Genomic DNA, 24750 nt, shown 5'->3' on the forward strand with positions numbered 1-24750 from the left:
TGAGCCTAGCGAGTTCCAAGCTCAGTTCTCTCCTCCACACTGGCCTTATTTATTCTTCTGTAACTGTATAGACACTCATTCTCCTCTAGAAATAAGCCCTCATCTTTGATTCTTCTTCATTGCCCCTACTCCTTATCCCTCTCCAGACATCCTCCAAGTAAGCAGTCCAACCCATTATTTTGCCCAGAGTAAAGCTCTGTAGCTCTGCAGCTACAGAGCTTTACTCTGGGCAAAATAATGGGCTGGATTTATATTCGTGTAATATATAAAACTCCTGGATGCTGAAGAGTCCCTTTATTCCGGTGGATAATTTCCATCTTAGATAAATTCTGGGGAATATCTCCAGTGTTAATATCTCTTACTTACCCCTGACCTATCTGCTACTTTACATGCAGTAAATATGAATATTTGTCATGAATATTGTCAAGCAGATCAAAGAACACATTCTAGAAAATTTAGAGAGTATAAAGTTAGTACCACCTCACCCTCTACTCTGCCATATACATAGTTCTATTACCATCTGAAAATAGCGTTTACAAGCTCAACAGTCAAATGACAAAACTTAGTAGAATATTTATAGCAAATTTTAAAGTCTGATAGGTTTCTTCTCATCTCAGTATGCTTATATAGCTTTGCTCTCTTAAGTTGTTCTGCTGATATATCAAACTATTACCAGGAACAGGTCAAATAAAACTGTTACACAGTGGTCCAATTTCAGTATGACTTAAATCAGGGCTTTTTCAAGTTTTTGTGTATATAAATCACTTGGGCATCCTATTAAACTGCAGATTCTGATTCAGTAGATCTGGGTTAGCATCTGAGATTCTGCATTTTTAACAAGTTCACAGGTTATGCTGAGGCACCCGACTCAGATTTCACACAATTAAAGAAACAAAACTTTAAAACATTTATATTTTCCTAGGTATGTCACAGTTCTCCTTCATGAGTGTGTAGAATGGAACGTTTGTGAAGTATGTACACATAGGCTTACTAGCATCTGACAACAGTTGGGAAAAGAAAATAGGAGTTAATATGTCAATAACTCATAGACAAAAACAGCTAATATACAATTACAGTAGCAATATCAAACAATATTGAAGTCAAGCACATTCAAAAATTATAAATGAAAAGCAAATCATTTTTCTAATAAAGTTTTTATTTTCACAAATATTAAAAAAACGTAGCTTCCTTAGAGCCAGGAAAGGAAAAAGCAGAGTATGCCTGTGTGTATTTGATACAGATATTCAACACTGACTCATTCTTAGTTCATTAACTCAGCTCGCTGCAAATAACTCAGAAAAAACAATCATAGGTAATTCTGTTAGTGTATGCAGAAAAGGGTAACGGGCAGTGATCATTTAAGTGGAGTGAATGGAGTGGTTATTTAGAGTTGTAGATGGGCTAGAAGAGACAGATGAAGAGAGAGCAGCCACAGTGTCTCTAATACATTGAACTTCAACCGGAAACACTGAACTGACAGGTGGAACACAACTGCAACAAACTCCAGCTCCAAAGATAATTAATGTGTAGCTCAGACATTGAAAATGGGTTAAGATTGACAGATTATTTCACATGTAAAAATCCAAATACAAATATCCAGCACTTTCACAAGAACAAATTTTCAGGGATAACCAATTTGCCTTATTAGTACATTTTTTCCTGAAATGATACCCCCTTTACTTCTCTTTTTCTGAGAACTGAAAGCTGTATAGCTCTTTTCATGTACTTGTCAGCAACAGTAAGCCTTCACCCGTTTTAAGATGCTATAGATTCTCTAACTTATGTTAACTCCTTTGCATATGCTATACATTTTCAAACTTAAGTTTTGAACAACTATAGTTTTGTTGTGATTAAACATACTTTGGAATGAAAATGTGCCACTTTACAAGATGGTGCAGGTTTTCTATGGAATAAAACATACAAATTCATTCATGTGTACAATGACACCTTCTCTAGGTCAAACAAGTCACGTTTAACACATTCCCAAAAGCGCCCACTCCCAACTCAGCATACGCACATGCACGTGGAAACACACACACATCCAAATCTATTTTTTATATGAAAAATCTATCTCCCATTTATTAAAGGAAGTATTATTTTTTTCTACTGGGTATTTTTAATGTATTTCACTTATCTTTGAGTATGAATTATCTTTCTTCTTATACATAATAAATAGAATTTAGAGAAAACATGGTGATGAATGGTAAAGATTAGAATATTCATGTATTTAGTTATAGACACATAAGTCAAAGCCTTTTTCCTGATACCTATATACTATGAGATGCATTTTTGTATGAAGATTTAAAAATGAGTAATTGATTGGTTGTGCAGTTCTACCATGAGGTGGATATGCAATTTCTCAACCAATTCTTTTGAACAGTTTCTACTTTACATCATTCAGCCCTACTTAGTTTAAGATTTAAAGAAGTATCCTTTATATTCCTCCTAGATCAACATGTCCACAAATATCCTAATACAGTGAAAGTAGACTCAAGTATCAGAAGAGGATGTTTGGGATCTCATATGTCCATATCTTAGGGGGATACTTTTTTTCTGTTCCCAATAAATGAGAGGACATTATTACATCAGTGTGTTTTGAGTATCTTCAAGATTTTCCAACAATCCTTCCAAACTGGTGGTATCTCAGTTTGGGGTTTTCAGTATTTACCCTGGCAGCTAACATGAGGAGATTAATTATTCTTGATTTTAGTATCTCAACAAACCAGTTACTAATACTTTATCCTAGAAACCTCTGTGTGTAAAACAGAGACAGAATGTGGTCCACCTTCCCTTTCTAAGGGGGGCCTTTTTAGGGGGCCTAGTGCTCTCTGCCATAAGTGAACCCCTGCTAAAGAAAGCAGGGTTACCTAACAATATGTCTTCTAATAAAAAGGAAAGATCCTTCATAGTCTAGACTTTAAGTACTGCAACTCTAAAGCATGACCAAATATCTTTGTATTTCCTTTTCCCCCAACTGGCTCAAAAAATTAGCGAAGGAAAAGTGGTCAAGATTGAATTTAGAAATGCTTCAGAAGGAAATATAGATGCATAAGGAAATAAAAATTCAGATAGAATACATCGGTCAGAAAACTAAAGTAAATGTTTTGTGACACAACAGGAACTGGACAAAAGCACAGGAATTTAAGGAGCAACATTTTTTAATGTTTGAAACCAGTCTTTCTGAGGCGACTATGAAAGCAAGAAATATTACAACAAATAACCATGAATGCACATTCTACTCTTTGTAATCTCCCACACAATAATTTCTTTATTATCATTTACATCTCTTAATACTAGCACAGCATTCTGAAGTTGCCAAGCATAAGTTGTATGCAACTGAGTGAAAAGATCAAAATCTACTCAGATTTCCAGAAGAGCTGCAGAATGTGGAAAACGACAAAGTCCCCAAACATGTTCATTTGCCTTAGCACTGACAAAAACGTGAGCCATATTGTTATAAAGAGCATGGTGATAAGGCTTGCTCATTCTGTGTGAAGGATTTAATAGAGAAAGAAAATTAAGTAATATTTAATAAATGGTTCATAGGCCAGTCATTTAGTTTCCATTCTTAAATGTCTTTCAGAATAGTTGATACTCATGAAATGCAATGTCCTGACAGTCCTGGGGTCTGTGTATTGCAGGGACACTGATGAGGGTAGTTATGTTTTCCCTTTGATGAGGAAGACAAGAGTTCAGGGTCCAGGATTTGTTTAGAACATCCACCCCTCTGCTGAATTTAGCAAAAGGGAACCAATCAGTGAATCAGTACCAAATAAAAATAACTGGACCATGCTGAAGCCACATCTGTAGAAACTGAAGTCCATTCCATTGTGAACATGTTGAATTTTAAAAGGTGCTGTTTTTCTTCAAAGTATGGATTTTAATGACATCTTAATAATCCTTTAGAAATGTGCTGTTGCTCAGTACAAAAAAAAAAAAAAAAAACAAATGCCACCAGTTCTTCCACTATAAGATAAGACGTGTTTTGCAAACATAAAGCATATTAAATCTTCATTTTGTAGGTCGATATTAAGAAAGGTCCTGATGTAGCTGGTGCATAAATGTAAAGACTCATTTGCTTCCTGGAAAGCAGAAGAAAGGTAAGTACTTAACAGAAAGTCGTGGAAAAATGAAACTGGTAATATTTGAATTCTATATACTGAAGATGTCATGTTTTCTAGTAATTAGCCCAATTTCTCAAGCTGTGGAGAAAAGTTCTCTGATGAACTTCATGGATAAGGCAATTATTTTCCCATTCCAGGATACACGGTAGGCTGCTTCCCAGCTCTCAAGAGCTGCGCACGGCCAGCTAAGGAGGGGTAGCGCGTTCAATCTGCTCTGGATGAGCATCTCCACTCTTTGCTGTCCCTTCAGACCATCCTCCACTTAGCGGTGTATATACTGCTACTTTCCAAAGGACTACTGGCTTATTCTCTTTGTGATCCATTGAGTAAACTCACACCTTAGCTCCACCATCTTTGCTTTACTCCCTCTTGTACATCCATCTCCTTATTTTTCAATTGTTTATAAATCTTCCCAAAGGCATAATTTATTATAATATTTGAAACTGAAGCTTGTTTAAGGAAATCTATATCTGTGATTCTTCTAAATCTGGTAAATCAGGTAATCTACAGAGAACAGTGTTCTTCTCTATTTGTAAAGAAAAAAGAAAAAAGACGTATCGTTGTGTAAAGAGCAGTAACTTTTCCCTGTAACAGTCAGATGTTAAGCCAAACCAATATACTTGTTGACAAAGACACTCTAGAAAGTTTTCAATCTTTCACCCTAATAGAGCCATGTACAGACCCAAGATAATTGGCATTCAGGGCTCATTAAGCACTGATGAAATTGTTCATGTAATTTCAGTAGAGAACAATACAGAAAAAATTTATGACTCATACTTCCTTTTGAAAAGCATATTTTCCCACTAGAAGTAGTTTTTGTTGTAATTTGGCTTTTCAGTGGATGATCTTTTTGTCTATTGTATAAATGTTCATATGAATTACTTTGTTTAATCATAACTTATTTGTTACTGGACTAATGACAGGTCTTAAAGGTGATGCAATATTTCCTTTATGTGTTATAATGTGAATATATTAGGTTAGCATTTTGAATATCTATTCAAATGGGTTGTAGGCAGAATTGTTCAGTCCTCTTTTGACTGAATAGTGACAGAAATAATCAGAACAAAAAATGGAGTTGCCTTCCTAGTCTCAAGCTCTCAATTTCATATCCAGAAAAATATTGTCCAAAAATTCCACTTCATTTTTCTTCATCTTCAGTTTGACTGATTCACACTGTGAAAATGGACAATTCTGCACAGTTTAAATTTATAACTTTCTGGGATGACTCCATAAGATAGAATGGATGCTAATGAATCCCTAATGATTGGAAACTCATGAAATATTATTAGGGATTAGTTGTGATAATTCATGTAAAATATTTAGCATGATTTTGGCACATAATAAAAGCTCAGTAATTATCAGTGGCAGTTCCAGAATTTCTACATAAGACAGGTTACAGTCAACAGGCTGATTGGAAGTAGAGCAAGAAGACTTGTATTGAAGTTGTGATTTTTCATACCAAGTATATTGCTTTTATTTTGATTGTGTATATTTTTTGAGGTTACTGGGAAGGGAGGGCGGACAGAAACTATGGGTAAGTGACAAATTCCACCAACACCCCCCCCACAGGCCATACCTATGCCAAGTATGATTAGTAAAGAAAGGCTTAGGGAAGATAGGGGCAGACATTCATTCCTCTATGTACAAGGTGGCATGTACAGTAATACCTAAAACACAGAGGCCTGAAACACCTCTACAGTTTTGTCAAAACTCAGATCTGTCTACATTTAGCTGATTTTTCCTGTAAACTCTGAGTAATTTGGTTTTACTGTGTTGAACATTTTTGTCTTCTGTTTTCTTGTATTGTTGTATTCAGTTCTAGCTCCTGAATTGTAGTAATTCATCAGGGCTTCCACACTAAACATCTAGAGTGCACACTGTGATTTTGGACAGCATGACTATATGCAACAATCCTGTTTCTATATTAATATGCTATCTTCATTTAAAAATAGCATATTTTTACCTAATTTTAGTTCTATCATTTATTGAGTTTTCATTTCTCATTAATTTCTAGCTTATTTAATTTTTCTTTTTATTTTCTTTTCCCTTGTAAATTCTAATTTCCCTAAATAGCCACCATTTTCAGTTTTACATAAACTTTCCTGGTCAGTGATCTATTAAATTAATTATTTGTAATTTTAAAATAATTAACTAGCTAGAAATAATCAAGAAAAGAAAAGTTAGTACATATATAGCTTTTGTGCAACATTCTAACTTTGAAAGGTGACAATTTCATATTTTAGCCCATTCCTCCAATAATAAAGATGAAATATAGTGATCTGCTTGATATTAATCGGCCTTATTACTCATTCAGGCTTTGTTTATAATTTACATTAAGCATCTCAAAACTTCAAGGATGTGTTAAAAATGATAGGTGACTAGATATATCCAGAAATATTTGCAGCCTAGTTTATAACCTCTTTTTGATAAAATGAAAACAAGTAATATATAAACTAATGTTATTAAAGCCATATATAATTTTTGTTATATACTTACTTAATTTACTCTTTTTGATCTGCATGCACAGTATGAAATCGTAAAAACAATAAACATCACCACACCAACACTGAGTAAGGTAATTTCTACCAGGCCAAGGAGGTTTATTTTTCCAGTCACTTGATTTCTGAACATTTCTGCCTTTTCATCACCGATGGTGCCAGTCTGTAATCAAGTTAACAATTAGCGTTATTTCAGTTGATTAGTGGAGCAAATTATTCAAAACTCTCCACTTATATATCACTCTTTTTTCAAAACACCGCATAGATGTTAGTCATCTTTATCTATAAGAAAAGACAATGGAATTCCCTTTTCATGTCAGAGAAGGCAGTAAATGCCAAGGTAGAATATTTAGAGAGAGAAATATAATCTTCTTCCTTTGAAACATGTTATATAATACACTGACTTCATTGATCTATACAAAGGTCTTACTGAAATATTTTCCAGTTTTCCGAAGGATGTTTCCTAGTGACAGAAGGAAATGGCAAGGGCCAACAGTTTCTTTCCTCTGAAGGCTTCTGTAGTGCATTTCCTCATTCTGTGGCTAATCAATTCCGTGATTTGTACTAAAAATATCTTGTTAGGCACTCGGATAGACTGCAGACACCTACTCTTACATGGTCTTTATAAGTTTGGTTTGCTTTTATTAACACTACAGTATTCACATTGAGTTACTTGGAGTTACATGTATGTATGACTCTTTCCTAACACAAGCACTATGACAAGAAAAAGTGTTTACTAGTTGTATTATGAAAATAATCTAAAAGTATAGGAAGTACTTCATCCTTCTGAAATAAAAACACTGGAAACTAACATAAACCTGATATTTCTGTGTGGCTTGGTTCTCTCAAAATAATTAATTATATAATTAATAATATGTAAACTCGCCCATATAGGTAATGGAAACACATACAACTTCAAATTCTATACATATGTGTTTAATTTTCAAGCATTAAAAGCTTTTTCTATATACAAGGAAGTTTACAGTTTTTGGTGACTAATAGATAAGAATACTAACCTCATTAAGCCAAAGAATAGGCACCATATAATTCTGCTTCAGACCCTTTAATGCTCTGTAATAAACATTGAAAATAATTATGAAAATATATACTAATATAATACACATATATAACAGAAATGTTAGTAATTACTAGTGTAAATAAATGTTCAGAAATTAGTTGCTCTTAAACTTGCTAAGTTCCTTGATTTTTGTTCCCTGTAATGAATCATTTAAATATTAATATGGCTGTTTATCAGACATCTTTCACTCTTATAAATCTTTCTAATACATATTTCTAATTAGATTGACTTTTTCTAAGCATGTATTTTCCCTTTCGACAATTTATACCCAGGAAACTAAAATTGAATTTTAGAAACAATTGTCCTGGAAATATTCGGACAGCTAGCAAAATGAGAAACACCATCATACACTAATTCCAGAATATGTGTAAATACAATTTCAATACACACTAGATATAATTCTAAATTAAAGATGAAAGTTATAAACAGTAGTTATTTCATGATATTAAGCCAAAGAGAATTTGAAATTTTATATTATTTCCACTTAATTTCATACATATACTCACTTTCTGACAAGAAAATACTAAAAATCATAATGAACCTGTTCAAGAGACTCACCCAATTTTTTTTCCTGGCTTAACCAGTATATTGATCTGCAGGCGTTTTGCAAACTGTAAAGTGAATCCAGTTATCTAAGAAGAGAACAAACTAAAATAATTACCAACTTCCTTTAAATAATTCATTTATAATATCCAAAACTTATTTTTACTGTTATATAGAACCTAAGGTAAAACTGTAGTACTTGAAACTTGTGAAATTTATTAAATAATTAATTAGACGTATTAACTATTATGTACATAACTTCATAATTACATTTTATGTGTATATGCATGTGTGTATACAGACCTATACACACGTGTATATATGCACACACACACAATTTCTTTGCCCAACCTACTGTCAAGGTTTTAGTTAAATTTGTAATATTTATCTGAACTGGTTTTGGGGAATCAACAACAGCAGTGAAACTTAGAACTCATATAGTCAATTTAAATCTCAAATTATATATGGTCAAATATATATTCAGTCAGAACCCATGTGTCATCAGTATAATTATAATACTACTTCTATCATTACTTAAAATTAAACATGACTACTAAAATTCTGGCATGTCGTTTAACTTTTGAAAAGGAGAATATTAAAATAAATTAAAAGTTGAAACTGTTACACTATAGGAAATTTAATAGATTTTTCCTGACGCTAAGTATAATAGATCTTGCCTCAAATGCGCATATACCCATAAAATCTCTTTTCATCCCTCATGATCTACAGTGTCCCTTCATATAAGCAATACTTGCAGTTAAGTATAAAATGACAGTAAAATTGTAATTTATACCAAATTGTTTTAAGCCAATTAGAATCATACCCATCATTACTATTCCTGACCTACGAACAATTAAAAAGGATTATAAAGTTCCATACGCTGAAAAACTAAAATAGAATTACCTCAACATTTCATAAGCAACAACAGGAAGAAACCAGTGTTACTTTCCTTGAAATAAAAGTAGGTAATTATATACGCATTACTCTACATAAAATAGATAACCAACAAGGACTTACTATGTAGCACAGGGAACTATACTCAGTATTTTGTAATAACCTATAAGGGAAAAAAAATCTGAAAAAAATACATATATATATAAATATAACCAAATCACTTTGCTGTACACCTGAAATTAACACAACATCGTAAATCAACTATACTTCAATAAAAAATTTTGAGTAATTTGTCAAGATTGTGATGCAGTAAATATCATCAATAAATGTCATTGACAGGCGAGAACTTAATTTTTCTTTCATTTAAAAAATGCTAACCCAATCAGATCAATAATGTATCTGCTTACAGGTTCAACATCTAAGTACGTGCTATGTTCCTCTTCATTTGGACTTAAGCCTTCAACAGGTTCTGTAATTTCAGGACTTGCATGTAGAAAATGAGGAAGTGAAATGTACACGGGTTTTCCTGAAAACAAGTTTTAAGAGACAATTGGGATAAATCATTTTCCTCATTACGCATAGCACTCAAAAGATTTCCTTGAAAATAAAGATTTTTAAGTTAAAAGAAATGCAAAGTTGGCTTTGAATGCGAAATGGGGAATGAGGGTGAGAGAAAATTATTACATCTAATCACTTTAGAGCAAAAATAAAATAAAAGCTTCTGCGTCATCCTACTAACCATTCAGTTGATGTCTGTCGTTATTCCCTTAGGTGTTTATTTTCAATATGTAAAGCTTAGCTGCTGAACACAAATTTACAACCACATACCTTCATGTTTTAGGGAGTAATATGTCTGTGAACTGAGAATTTAAGAGGCTTTTCTTTCTTTATTCTCACCCACTCCAATATGAAGAAGGTGAGCAAAATAAGATAGACTCCAAATTTCATGTTTGAGTCAGTTCTTCTTTCAGAGACACTCTGAAATATATTTATTTTTATTTACCATTTTCTAGGGTAGAAAAAGTTAGAAAAACGTCAGATGGGTAAGTTGGGATGCTCAGAGTATTCTGAGAATTATTTTCATTTTACCCTAAATCTAAAAGGAGCACAGGGATTCTGCACAGCAAAGAAAACCATCAAAAAATGAAAAGTCTACCTATGGGATGGGAGAAAATATTTGCAAAACACATATCCCATAAGTGATTAAAATCTAAAATATGCAAGGAATTCACACAACTCAAGAAAGTAAATAACCCAATTAAAAAGTGAGCAAAGGACCTAAAGAGACATTTTCCAAAGTAGCACAGGGAATTATCAGTAGGGTTTTACCTAATAATAACTAAGTTTTGCAACACTGAAACAACAGGGAGGTTGAAAGCGGTACAAAAATCCAAACAAAAATATCCTATCATCACCTTTACTTTCTGCCCTTTTTACTTTCTCACTTTAAATTTCTGGTGGAAAGGAAACCTAGGTGAAATTTACATTTTAAAGAAAACTGCATATTATGCCACGGATTGTGACATCAAGACCTTTTACTCACCGTCTTTGCATTTGCCAATATCTAGCACACCATATAAGGTACAATTTTTGGAGATAATTTTTTCTGTGCAGAAACAGTGGTTGTCTGGATTTTGAAGTGGAGATGCAAAAGCCAAGGATGGAAGGATAAATCTATACACAGGGATTCCTTTCAGATTAATTTCAGCTCCAAACACAGCATAGAATGATCTAAACACAGACAAGAAAGAGCTTCATTCTGGAAAACTGAACTTCATTATGGAGATTCTGTTTTTCTTATTTTTAAATTTATATTATTGCTTTAAATTAGAAAAACTGGATATAATCTTGTTAGAATTCTTGCTTATGTCTTAGGAAAAATGTTCTTGTGATATTTTAAGACACACCAGAACTCAATACCTGAGTATGAGCTCTTCTTACCTTTGTTTTCAAAAGCTTCTGAGAATAATTTTTGCTTGTGAACTACCATGGAGTATTTATACTGAGGACATTTCTCAGAGTTAGTTTCCTTTATAGATTAAATATTTATATGACCTCCTCAAGTCCTCTATTTGTGCCCAGTTTAAATGGAAGAAAATAAAATTTCAATCTTCCACCACTTAATCCTGGAGAGAAGGGCTGCTCACTTCCTAGGGTGTGTGCATGTGGGTTTTGATATATGTCTCCTATGCTCCATCATTTACCAAGTGTCCACCATAACCTCAGCAGCGTACTGGAACTCAATACATAATATTTCTAATGCCCAGCTTATTCTGTATGAAGAAATGCTGCTCTCTTCAATTTTATAGATAAGAAAAGATTCAGAGATATTAACTACTTGCCCACACCACACAGTGTCTAGAAACAGAGCTAGGAAGCAAGCATACCAGTGTGCTAGTTCTTGTGTGATAGCTACTGGGCCCCATCAATTTGAAAAGATGCTGCAGTGTCAGTAGAGCACATGAACATAGTTCTGTGACTGTGGTATCACCATCTTGGACATTTTAAAAAAATTATAGTTGATTTACAGTGTTCTGTTAGTTTCTGGTGTACAGCAAAATGATTCAAAAATATGCATATATATTCTTTTTCAGATTCTTTTTCATTATAGGTTATTACAAGATATTGAATATAGTCCCCTGTGCTATAAACTAGGACCTTGTTTATATAGTAGTGTGTATATGTTAATCCCAAACTCCTAATTTATCCCTCTCCCACTTTCCCCTTTGGTAACTATAAGTTTGTTTTCTGTGTCTATGAATCTGTTTTGTAAATAAGTTTATTTATACAATTTTTTTAGATTCCACCTATAAGTGATATCATACACTATTTGTCTTTCTCTGTCTGACTTACTTCACTTACTATGATAATCAGTAGGTTCATCCGTGTTGCTGTAAATGTCATTATTTCATTCTTTTTATGGCTGAGTAATATTCCATTGTGTATATATACCAAATTTCTTTATCCATTCATCTGTTGATGGACACTTAGGTTGCTTCCACATCTTGGCTATTGTAAATAGAGCTGCTATGAACATTGGGGTGCATATATCTTTTCTAATTAGAGTTTTTGCCTTTTCCAGGTATATGTCTAGGAGTGAGATTGCTGGTAACCATAGTTTTATATTTTAAGGAACCTCCATTCTGTTTTCCATAATTGCTGCACCAATTTACATTCTCACCAACAGTGTAGGAGGGTTCCCTTTTCTCCACACCCTATCCAGCATTTATTATTTTTAGACGTTTTGATGATGGTCATCCTGGCGGGTGTGAGGTGATACCTCACTGCAGTTTTGATTTGCATTTCTCTGATAATTCGCAGTGTTGAGCATCTTTTCACGTGCCTGTTCGTCATCTGTATGTCTTCTCTGGAGAAATGTCTATTTAGGTCTTCTGCCCATTTTTTGATTGGGTTGTTTGTTTGTTTGTTTTGACACTGAACTGTACGAGCTGTTTGTATATCTTGGAAATTATGCCCTTTTGGGTCACATTGTTTGTGAATAATTTCTCCCAGTCTTTATGTTCTCTTTACAGTTTGTTTATGGTTTCCTTTGCTGTGCAGAAGCTTATAAGTTTGATTAGGTCCCATCTGTTTATTTTTGCTTTTATTTCTATTGCCCTGGGAGACTGACCTTAGAAACCACTGCTACGATTTATGTCAGGGAATGTTTTGCCTAGGTCCTCTTCTAGCAGTTTTATGGTGTTGTGTCTTATATTTAGGTCTTTTAGCCATTTTGCATTTATTTTTGTGTATGTTGTGTGGGTGTGTTCTAACTTGGTTGATTTACGTGCAGCTGTCCAGCTTTCTTAGTACCACTTGCTGAAGAGACTCTTTTCTCCATTGTATATTCTTGTCTCCTTTGTTGAAGGTGAATTGTCCATAGATATGTGGGCTTCTTTCTGGACTCTCTTGTTCTGTTCCATTGATCCATATGTCTGTTTTTCTGCCAATACCACACTGTTTTGATTACTGTTACTTTCTGAAGTCTGGAAGGGTTATGCCTCCAGCTTTGTTCTTCTTCCTCACAATTGCTTTGGCAATTCTGGGTCTTTTGTGTTTCCATATAAATTTTATGATTATTTGTTCTATTTCTGTGAAAAATGTCATGGGTAATTTGTTAGGGATCACATTAAGTCTGCAGACTGCTTTGGGTAGTGTGGCCATTTTTACAATACAATAAGTCCCCTACATACAAACCTTCAAGTTGTGAACTTTCAGATGCGAACATGCGTTCATATGTCCAATCACGTAAGTTAGTTCACGTGTCTGGCATACATTGTCACGTGTGTGCATCCTCCACAAGTGGTTGTGCTTTTGTGTACTTTACTGTACACTACTGTATAGAGTACAGTAGTATAGTATCTTTATTTCAAGCCCAGGATGTCCAGAAGTAAGAGTAAAAGAGGCGGTGATGTAACTGGTACTACTGTACTGTACTGTAAGATTAAAAATGTTTTCTTTATTTTTTGTCTTTGTTTTTTATATATTATTTGTGTGAAAAGTATTATAAACCTATTACAGTACAGTCCTGTATAGCCGATTGTGTTAGTTGGGTACCTTGGCTAACTTTGTTGGACTTAGAAACAAATTGGACTTACGAACATGCTCTTGGAATGGAACTCGTTCGTATGTAGGGGACTTACTATATTAATTCTTCCAAGCCAAGTGCATGAGATATAGCCATTTATTTGAATCATCTTCAGTTTCCATTATCAATGTTTTATAGTTCTCAGTGTAGGTCTTTCACCTCCTAGGTCAGGTTTATTCCTAAGCACTTTTTGGATGCGATTTTGAAAGAATTGTTTTTTTACCTTCTTGTTCTCATATTTCATTGTTAGTGTAAAGAAATGCAACAGATTTCTGTATGTTAATCTCGTATCCTGCTACCTTGCTTTTGTGTGGAGTCTTTAGGGTTTTTCTATATAGAGTATCATGTGATCTACGTATAATGAGAGTTTTACCTCTTCCCTTCCAATTTGGATACCTTTGATTCTTTTTCTTGTCTGATTGCTGTGATGGGGACTTCCAATACTATGTTGAATAGAAATGGTGACAGTGAGCATTCTTGTCTTGTTCCAGAATTTAGCAGGAAGGCTTTCAGCTTCTCATTTTTGAGTATTATGTTGGCTGTGGGTTTCTATTAAATAGCTTTTATTATGGTGAGATATGTTCCCTGTATATCCACTTTGGTGAGAATTTTTATCACGAATTGATGTTGAATTTTATCAAATGATTTTTCTGTATCTATTGAGATAATCATATCTATTGTGATAATCATTTTGTCTTTTCCTTTGCTGATGTGGTGTATGTCATTGATTGTTTGCATATGTTGAACTATCCTTGTGACCCCAGAATGAATCCAACTTGATCATAGTGTATGATTCTTCTTATATATTGTTGGATTCAGTTTGCTAAGATATTGTTGAGGATTTTTTCATCTATATTCATCAAAGATATTGGCCTGTAATTTCTTTCTTGGTAATGTCTTTGTCTGGTTTTGTTATCAGGGTGGAGGTGACTTTATAGAATAACTTTGTGAGTGTTCCCTCCTCTTCAATGTTTGGAAGAGTTTGAGAAGGATCGGTATAAGTTCTTCTTTGTATGTTTAGCAGAATTCCCTAGTGAAGACATTCAGTCCTAGACTTTTGTTTGCAGGGAGGTTTTTTGTTTGTTTGCTTGTTTGTTTTATTACGAATTCTATTTCACTTCTAGTGATCACTCTGTTCAAATTATCTATTTCTTCTTGATTCAGTTTTGGTGGGCTGTATATTCCTAGAAACTTGTCCATTTCTTCTCAGTTGTCCAATTTGTTGGCATTTAATTGTTCACAGTGTTCTCTTATGATTTTTTGTATTTTTGTGGTGTCAGTTGTTATTTCTCCTTGTACCTTTCTTCTTTTGTTTATTTGAGTCCTCTCTTTTTTCTTCTTGGTGAGCTTGGGCAGAATTTTGTCCCTTTTGTTTATCCATTCAAAACACCAGCTCTTGGTTTTATTTTTTTCTATTATTTTTTTAATATCTATGGTATTTATTTCCTCTCTGATCTTTATTATTTCCTTCCTTCTGTGCATTTTAGGCTTTGTTTCTTCTTCTTTTTCTAATTCTTATAGGTGTTAAGTTAGTTTATTTGAGATTTCTCTTGTTTTCTGAGGAAGACCTATATTGCTATAAACTTCCCTCTTATGACTGCATTTGCTGCGTCCCATAGATTTTATATGGTTGTATTTTCATTGTCATTTGTCTCAAGGTATTTTTAATTTCCTCTTTGATTTCATTGTTGACCCATTGGTTTTTTAGTAGCATGTTGTTTAGTCTCCATGTAATCATTATTTTCTCATTTCTCTTTCTGTGGTTGATTTCTAGTTTCATGCCATTGTGGTCAGAAAAGATGTCTGAAATAATTTCTAACCTCTTAAATTTGTTGAGGCTTATTTTGTGTCTTAGTATGTGGCCTACCCTCGAGAATATTCCATGTGCACTTGAAAAGAATGTGTAGTCTGGTTATTTGGGGTGTAATGTTCTGAAAATATCAATTAATCTAACTGTTCTATTGTGTCATTTAAGATCTCTGTTGCCTTATTGATATTCTGTCATCTGTCCATTGATGTCTGTGAGGACTCTGTGAGCACACTGAGAATGAGGTTGCTCAGGTGGAGCCACGCCCCACCGTTTTACTAGTTTAGTAAAAGAAAAGAAATGTTCTTGCTTAGAAATGAAAAAGGAGAAAATGATTTTCATTATGCAAAGTATCCTTCTACAACCTTCAATTTTTTAAAGACTTAATAAACATATTATGAATTCCATATTTATTTATTCTTAATACATCAAGAAAAACTTGCCTAAATGTATTTTATTTTTCTCAAATAATATGATTATCAAGTATGATCTTCTATGCCTATGTTTTTTCACTTGGAGAAAGAGTTCTGATATATAGAAATATATCAGTTTCTTTGTCTTACCTGCAAACGTCAGAGGAAAAGAATTGCAATACCCGGGTCTTCTCAATGAAAGGTGGAAATGAGGCTGCATCTGTTTAAAAATCAAGCGAGTGGCAAGGGATTAGGTGAAATATGTGTCCTAGGAAAATCTAGAAATCTCAATTCCAGCATAGTTAAGAGAAATAGAATACAAACTGTATATATAACATTAAAATTCTCCAGTAGCCACATTTTAAAAATAAAATAAGTATCAGGTATATTTTATCTAACCCACCATATCCAAAATATCATTTTAACATGTAATCAATATAAAAACTAACAAATCTCAAGATCCAGTGTGTACTTACAGCCTATTTCAATTTTTACTAGCCACATTTCAAGTGCTTAATTGTGACACATGGCTAGTAGCTACCGTATTCAACAAGTCTATATACTATACACATTCACTGGTATCCATTCATGTTAAATTTTCCTACTCCTTAAAAATAAATGAAAGTTTAAAAAAACAATGGCAAAACCACATGTTGTTAAAACTGTGATTGTGTTTGTGTTTTGAAATCCCCACCCTATCTGTAGAGTAGCACTTTTCTTACCATGAGGTTCATTTAGAACTCCTGTTTGGTAAATGTTCTTCTTACTTTTAATAGTGATTCATTCATCTGCCCTAATGGCTGATTAATATTTTTTAAATCATTTATTGAAGTTCTCTCACTAAATAGAATTTCCTGACAATGGTTGGAAAAATATATACATCAAACTAAAAAGGGCATTTGTTGAGTTTATTGAATCTCTACTATGGTTATGATCCATGCACACACTGGATATAAGAAGAAATAGTTAGATAATTCCTCCATTTGCTCCACAAATCAATATTACCAAAATGAGCCACCACTGAATGTGTTTGTTCAAAACAGTAAGAACCATCCTTCAATTATGAATACCACACTCTTTTTCTGGTAACTGCACTAACCTTGTGATCTTATTACATTTCACTTATACTCTTGTGATAAGGGAAATACAACAGATGATCACAGTGAACTGGCATTGAGAGAATGAGATATTAAAGATTAGCTTAAACTCCCCAAATAGGTCCCTGAATGGGCATTGCCTACAACTACCTTCCCAACACCTTAGCCATAAAAGAAAAGAATACATTGAAAAGCTTTAAAAAAATCATTTGAAATATCATCAAAGATTATGTCTTAATGACACCAGCAATTACCATGGGTTGTGATCATAAGATAGCTGATATTAGCAGGGCTCTTTTTTAAATGCATTCAAATGTAAATCAGTATTTTCCTTTTCTGTCTCTTTAAGTCTGTTGAAGAAGGGAGAGGAAGTACTTCTAAATCATGGTTAACACTCCTTGGAACCTTTTCCATTTCATTAGTCTCTTTTCCCTAGTGCCATAACCAAAAATCTCTCTCACAGGGATGCCATCAGAGTCCTCTGGCTTGTTCAGTCTACCTCTGCTCCTAGTTTGTTTTACATCTATTTTCTTCTTAGATACTTTTAACTTCATGCCTGATACTCATGTAGTTATGTTATTGTCATTAATAAATCCTCTACCTTGTTTTTTAAAACTTCTTTGCCTTTTAGTTTTGGACAAAAGTGTTTATTATTTTTTTTTCTTAAACCCATAAAGACTCCTTTACTACTTAGGAGAAGCACAATATATTTCTCTCTGTATCTAAGGATACAGTATGAAGTTTATGGTTATGAAATTACTAGAGTTAGTGGTATTGGGACACTTGACATTTTATTGGCAGAAATGAACTACTTAGAAAGGAATTTCTTCACCCAATTCCATGACTCAAAGCACTACAAGGCAAACTCAACAGTGGTTTTGCTGTTTTTTCTACGAGAGTATTAAAAAATTAAATAAACATGCAAAACTCAGTAATACCTTTGGTAAAGTAAACATTCCCCATGTTTGCTTTTTATTCCCTACCTTTTACATAACTTTGTATTCAACATTTTTCATTTTCATTATATTACTTTCCTATGAAGTATTGCCTAACTAGCTTTGCAAGCATTATGCTCTGCTTCTGCTTTTTAGCAGCTGAGAGTTCACCTCCTGGTATTCAATTCCCATTGCTTTTTACAATCTTAATTCTTAAACTAATAGGCATATATATACTTTGCTTTACTTCAAGAAGAATAATAAGCTGGATCTAACCACGCTTAAATCTAAGTACATAGTACGTTCCTTCTTCCTAACTAATTCCGAACGTTCATTTTTGCATACATTTTTCATGGTTAGTACACATGTAACCTTGTTTTTGTTGCTGTTGTTCTTTTCTCTCTCTTTCTGACCATCTTCTTCAAGATAGATGGCTCTGCTTACAAGTTCACTGATTCTAACTCAGCCTGAAATCTTTGGAGGTATGTCTTACCTTTTGTAATTATCCTGATATTTTAATTCTTTTAATTTTAAATTATTATCTTTATAGTATTTACAAAAGATGTGAACAGTAACCACTGTTCTAAGGTTTTCTAACCCTTTACTTCTGTGGTCAGGAAGGAGTTCATTAAGTCTGTACAAAGCAAACGTTTCCCCAGAAATGCAGTAAAGGCTCATCCTCGATGGTTAATCTTGAGAAATTCCATCACATTAGAGAGACATTTACTAAGCCTACATAAGAACAGAGACTCTGAATTATGTTGCAGGGATACAAAGATAGGCAAATGCATACGCTCAACTCCCAGAACATTGTAGGTATGGAGGTGGATTTGTGGGAGAAAGGAGTTGGTTTCACTGTGATTATTACCACAAAACATATGCCCTTACCTGTACCATTAATCATGTCACAATAACTTGGCCAATAGGAGAGATGCCTTAGGAATAAAAAAAAAAAGAAAATGATATTCTTATTTCAAGGGCACCTTTCTCACATCACTTTGTCTATTATGATTCAGTACTTCTGCTAAAATAATAAATATTGATTAGACTAGATGTGACAAGCTAAGTTTAAGAAGTGTTCTAAATCATTTGATCCATGTTTTGTTTGAAGTTTCCATTTTGTTGAGTTAAATGAAGTGCCTGAAACCATTAAGTGATCAGATTATAAAATAAAAACTGCCAAATGTTGTTAGTTAGAAACAACATGGAACAGAAACAGTTCTGCAAAAAAGAAAATTGAGAAACATTTATCAGACACTTAGATCTTTTAGGGGAAAGTTTTTTTTTTCCCAATGGGATTATTTCATAGTATGTTGCATTCAAACTGAATAGGAGGAAGACAGTAAATGGATAACTGATGTAAACTCAGTATGAGGGAGAAGAGGGGAGTGTGGAGGAGGAAAGAAAGAGAAGCAGATGTTGGATCAATAGAGATTGGAAACATAGATAATTTATACTTTTCCTTCTCTTTTAACTCTTGCATGAACTGGCATTTAAGTAGGACAGAGTTTATTAATTTATACTCTGGCATCTACAAAAGATATATATATATATATATATATATATATATATATATATATATACTCAATATATATATATCTGGAAGCAATAAAAACAACAGTAGTGATAGTTTCTCTGCACACTCAGCCACTTTTTGGTGATGGAAAATGGGTTTTTCACACTCCTAACATACCATCCAGTAAGATGTCAAGGCAAGCTATTGTTTCTTTTTTAAACAGAATAAGCGATTAATCATGCTCAGTCTTGCCATGATCAGTTAAATTAACCTTGTCATAATCTTAAACTCTCCTCAAAACCTCTCTGTAATACTGAAATAGAAGAAATGCTCATTTTCCTCAATACAGAGATGTGATTCCCCTGAAGTGAGCATTTAGAAGTGTTTGTTTTCCTCCATTGGACTTTTCTATAAAAAATATGTGACTGTGGACTCTGTGGAAGAAAAAGGACTACACGAGTGAGCGTTTAACTGTTTTAAGCAATTTTTAGATAGGAACTCAGTGTGAGGCAAGGGTTACTTAATCAAAATATTTCATCTCTTGATTTTGATTACTTTATTCTTTCTCAGGAAATCACTGATCTAAAACTCATTTTAATTTTAAGGAGAAAAGATTTTCTCCCTTGATATTTATTGAGGTTCTTCCTATTTTAGACGTATGATGAATTAGGTATACTCTGGATAAACAGGAAGGAGCTAGGGAAAAATAGGAAATCATGGCTATGTGAACATATCTCATTTTACTACTATTTCACAGGAGGCATGCTCTTTATCTTCAAGTTTAATACGTCAATTTTAGAACTTGAAATACAAATTCCATTTTTGCATTGATAAAGGTTTCAAAAAGCTGAGTTATTAATATAGAAAATTATTTCAAGAAAATTTTGAAAGGGAAGGTCATGAAAGCGTTGGCATGGATACATTGAGCTTCCACCTCATGGCACATTTAGTCACGTTACTGGAATGAGCAATTTTTATATTCCATGCTCAGTTAAAAAAAAAAAAAAAAAAACACCCGGTAATATATACTTTTCAACCTGCTAGACACCGAGTTGTTATATTGATTTTCTTCCTTTTCATTTGTGGTTATGTAATTGTACGGGTGCTTGATAGTGCTGGTTATGCAGCAGAGACGGAAGTAGTCCCTTTAGATTTCTTTATGTAAGAGACCCTGTGCATAAAGGTCAACCCTCAAGTGGGGTTGATACTCAGCACCTATGCACTAGTGTGACCAGTCGTCACAGCTAAAGGGTTAACGCCTGGCAGAACGGGAGTTTCTAGGGCTGAGATACAGGCAGGTCTGTTCCATAGGTTGGTGCCTGTGCCTTACCAGTTGTTAAATAAGTTTTTTGCCTGACTTAGAGTATCCTAGTGACACACACACACATACACATACACACTTTGCCTGGATACTTACTTTTTGCCTTTATATGTGTCAATTATGGCAACTTTGCTTATGTCATCTTTTCCATTGAAAACTTTATAAACTCCATCTGCAGTATTGTGGTACTGAAAAGATGCATACAAGAAAAAATTACTTCTAGAACAAGCCATATTTTCCAAGTTATAAAATATGTAATTAACTCACCTTTGCATTTCTCAAACACTGGTTGTTTATAATTATTTTATGTGATTTGAAATATATATGCAATAAAGTTTAAAAATTATTGGTCTTTAACATTTTAAAAAGACAGAATATAAAAGGTGCCTAGAAATAAGTGCTAGATGCTGAGCAAAGGAAGAAAACAAATATAAGAAGCTGATGTGATCCAACTCTAGCACTCTTTGCCATAATTAAGCCAGAAAGGCCATTTTGATCACTACTCCTATTATATTGAGGTGAGGGGATAGTGAACAAAACCTATGAGAACTGTGACAGATTTCTAGAAGTTTTCTCAACGTTATTATTTCTAATAAGTGGTTACTAAGGATTAGGTACACAGAATTAAAAACAGAATTAGCCAAGGAAAGAAATCAGAGTATTTAGTTAAATACTAGTAACTGAATTTATTATCCCTTAATGCTTTCTTAATTGATATATAACCTTGCAATCCTAAAAAACCATCTACAGTAAAATAACAACAGTGAACTGGAGAATATAACTAACGTCACATACAGTGCCAAGTGAAATCATGGTCAAAATTTCAATTCACTAGTCAGACTATCCTATTTATAACTTGAAACATTAAGGTATAACTAAGTACATCACCAAGTTCACATTTTTCTTAATCTCCAAACTGCCATTTCATAACTTTTGTAGATTAGAGAAATTCTTTTCAACTAATTCTATGAAAATATGACATTGCTGGTGTATCAGTCTCATTGTGTGCAATTTTGGCTAGGTTTTAAATATTCATTACAACAAACTTGTAGGATGTCTAGAGAAGGAAGAATGACATGATGAATATATTTAACGTAAATAAATAAAAATGTGGCATTAAACTTGATTTTTTTTAGACAGGAAATCAAAACCAAAAACAGTGTTCAAAGCCTTACGCTGCAGCTTACAATCTAATTTTAGACAGTTGTATATTTATCAAAGAGTGGAAACTTGATTAAATGTCAGTTTCTTAATTTTAAATTAAATTGTTAAAAAAATTTTAATTGTTAAATGCAGATAAGTAAGTTTTCCCAACCAGGAAAGCTAAATCCATGTGAGATGGAGACTTAAAAAACTTAGAATATGTATTCCCAGATCAGAAATAGGGTTAACACATTAAATGATAAAATTGTGAATTACCAATGTCATTATATTTATCCAATTAAAGTTAAACAATATTGACATTCATATTTGGTACTCACAGGGTAAAACACACCAACTGTAGTGGTAATAGGGTATGGAATCAAGCTCAAGAATGGGTCCTTATAGCCCCATAATAGTTCTTTCAAAGTTCTCTTTTGAAACATAGAAGAGTTTGATTTTTTGATAAAGATATTGACTATTGTTTGAACAAATGCGCTTGGATAGAGATGGGGCACAGCCTATAAAAAAAAAAAAAAAAAATCACTGTTTCAGACACCAATAGCCGTATTAGATTTTTAAGAAGAAATGGATAAATAGTACAATTAAGTTTAATAAAACAACTTTCAACTGTCTCTTTAAAATTACTGCAAAATCTTTCCAGGACTAAAAGTGTAATGTTTCTTCATCTCTGAATGATTACTTTTCTCTGTCTCGGTGTGAGCCACAGGAAGAAGACTTCAAAGTTATATCCTACTTTTTTAAAATGATACACTTTAAGTGGTCTTCTAATTCAGTTGATTATTACATGATTTTGTCATCTTCCCAAAGGGCCATAATTCAAAATAATGCCATAAGAACACATTTTCGTAAAAATGACAAAACAAATAATATCTAATGATAGTTCTAATCATGAGATTAATTACAGAGGATACTAGAGTATTTCAAAACCAGTAATTTCGCTGTTTGTCTACTCACTGCTACAGCCAGATTGAGAACAGTGAAAGTGTCACTCTCGGTTCCAACTGATAGTGAGGGTTCAAAGATGGCACCATTGGGCTGTAGAAAAGAGACTGTGTGGGTCTCAGAGTCCTGGGTTATATTTTCCTTGGCTAGATAACGAACTCTGAAAACAAAAGTAAATAAAATTCAAAATAATTGTTTCAAGTGAACATTAAGTCTCATATGCCGTTCATTCATGCAACAAATAAGTTTTGAGTGCATAGACTATGTCAGAAATTAGGCTAAACAAGCAGGTTAAAATGATATATAAGCAAATGCTGAGTTTCTAGCAAATCAGAGAAGGCGGGGTGGGGTGGGTGGGGAGGTGTCTTAGAGGTACAGAGCAGGGGAGAAGGAATACGTGTTATTATAGGAGTTTACACAGAGTCTGTGGGAAAACACAGAACAGGTACAAACCCAGGCTTGGGATGGCTATGGTGGGGATAATGGACAAGATACAATTCCACATAAGTGGTCTGAATGACAAGGAGAAGTTTAGTTTGGTAAAGTAGGGTAGAAAATAGAATGTAGAAGATTAAGGAGTAAGAACATGGTGTAATTTTAGATATGCAAACATTTTTTTTTTAACATCTGTGTCGGAGTATAATTGCTTTACAATGATGTCTTAGTTTCCGCTTTATAAGTCAGAAAGAAAAACAAATACCGTATGCTAACACGTATATCTGCAATCATTTTACTATGGTTGGTTTACAGAGTTAGAGTAAGGAGAGTGGTGGAGATAAAGCCACTAAAATAAAAAAGATCTCAAACACAAAAGGGTTGTGTCCTGTACTCAGATATTTAGCTTTTTATCCTGAGGCTCAGGAGGAGACAGCAGAGAGGTTGAAAGAAGGGAACAGTAAAAGCATGTTTTCTTATATTAGAAAGCCTGTTCAAAGTGCACAGCCTTTCCAGCATTGTTTTTTCCTAATTTCCAGTATTTTAATGAGAAAGATAACTAATGGAATATAATTTCCACTTAAGAGATCAATTCCCCTCCATCTCTGCCTCATATATTGTATACTTATTAACTCTAAGCTCCTGGCTCTAAAATCTCTAGGCAAAGTACCAACTACTTTTTAGGAATGTGGTGAAGGGTTATATTATGGAAAAAAAAATCTTTTGCAAGTACAAGATATTTACTGAGATGATATAAGGTAGACATTGCATTATCATATATTTGAATGTCTATTATTTGAGGCTACAGTAGTTATCTATTATTATCTAACTAAGATAAAGACTGAAAAAAACATGGGACTGAAATGCATAAAACATAACAAACCAAAAAAGCCACACATTTCAATCAGGTATAATACCTGTAGGGTAGGTATATGAGTGTTTTTTTATTCCCAGACACAGTGCCTGGTACTTGGTAAGTTCTCAACAAAAAATTTTGAATGAATAAATTAATTAATATCTCACATTAATATCTCAAAAGAGAATTCAAAAAAGATAGAAATATATTTTACTTTTAATATAATTTCTTCAAAGCTTTATTATTTACTTTTCTCTGAGTACTGTAGACATACAAAGAATATAAATATCTGAAACAGCAGCCAGGACAGTCTATTAATAGTCAATTACTATTTTCTCTTAGATAATTGTATTTTAAACCCATATTACTACTATTAACATTTAAAATTAAAATACTATAATTTTCAGGAACATTTATGTGTATATAATAATTGAGATAACAGCAAAATAATTGTGACCCAATTCTAGTTTACTTAGTTGTACTTACAATACTATACCAGTAGATGGCACTCACTAAGAGAAAAAAAATCCTTTAAACTG

General features: G+C 33.3%; 1 protein-coding gene across 1 annotated transcript in view; it reads right to left on the reverse strand.

The window, feature by feature from the left end:
- Window positions 1–4067: 4067 nt before the first annotated feature.
- The window catches only part of LOC132371581 (platelet glycoprotein 4-like), a 43704-nt gene continuing 23021 nt past the window's right edge, over window positions 4068–24750 (reverse strand). Inside the window, exons 3-13 of the mRNA XM_059932868.1 lie at window positions 22933–23080; window positions 22296–22475; window positions 20911–21002; window positions 18866–18912; window positions 16096–16165; window positions 10681–10868; window positions 9545–9663; window positions 8259–8332; window positions 7639–7693; window positions 6621–6785; window positions 4068–4082 (exon numbers count right to left, since the gene is read on the reverse strand). Coding sequence (XP_059788851.1) covers window positions 6621–6785; window positions 7639–7693; window positions 8259–8332; window positions 9545–9663; window positions 10681–10868; window positions 16096–16165; window positions 18866–18912; window positions 20911–21002; window positions 22296–22475; window positions 22933–23080 — 1138 coding nt within the window. The 3' untranslated portion in view covers window positions 4068–4082. The remainder of the gene's footprint in view (window positions 4083–6620; window positions 6786–7638; window positions 7694–8258; window positions 8333–9544; window positions 9664–10680; window positions 10869–16095; window positions 16166–18865; window positions 18913–20910; window positions 21003–22295; window positions 22476–22932; window positions 23081–24750) is intronic.

Source organism: Balaenoptera ricei, chromosome 9 (assembly GCF_028023285.1).
Source record: "Balaenoptera ricei isolate mBalRic1 chromosome 9, mBalRic1.hap2, whole genome shotgun sequence".
In the NCBI taxonomy this organism is placed as follows: domain Eukaryota; kingdom Metazoa; phylum Chordata; class Mammalia; order Artiodactyla; family Balaenopteridae; genus Balaenoptera; species Balaenoptera ricei.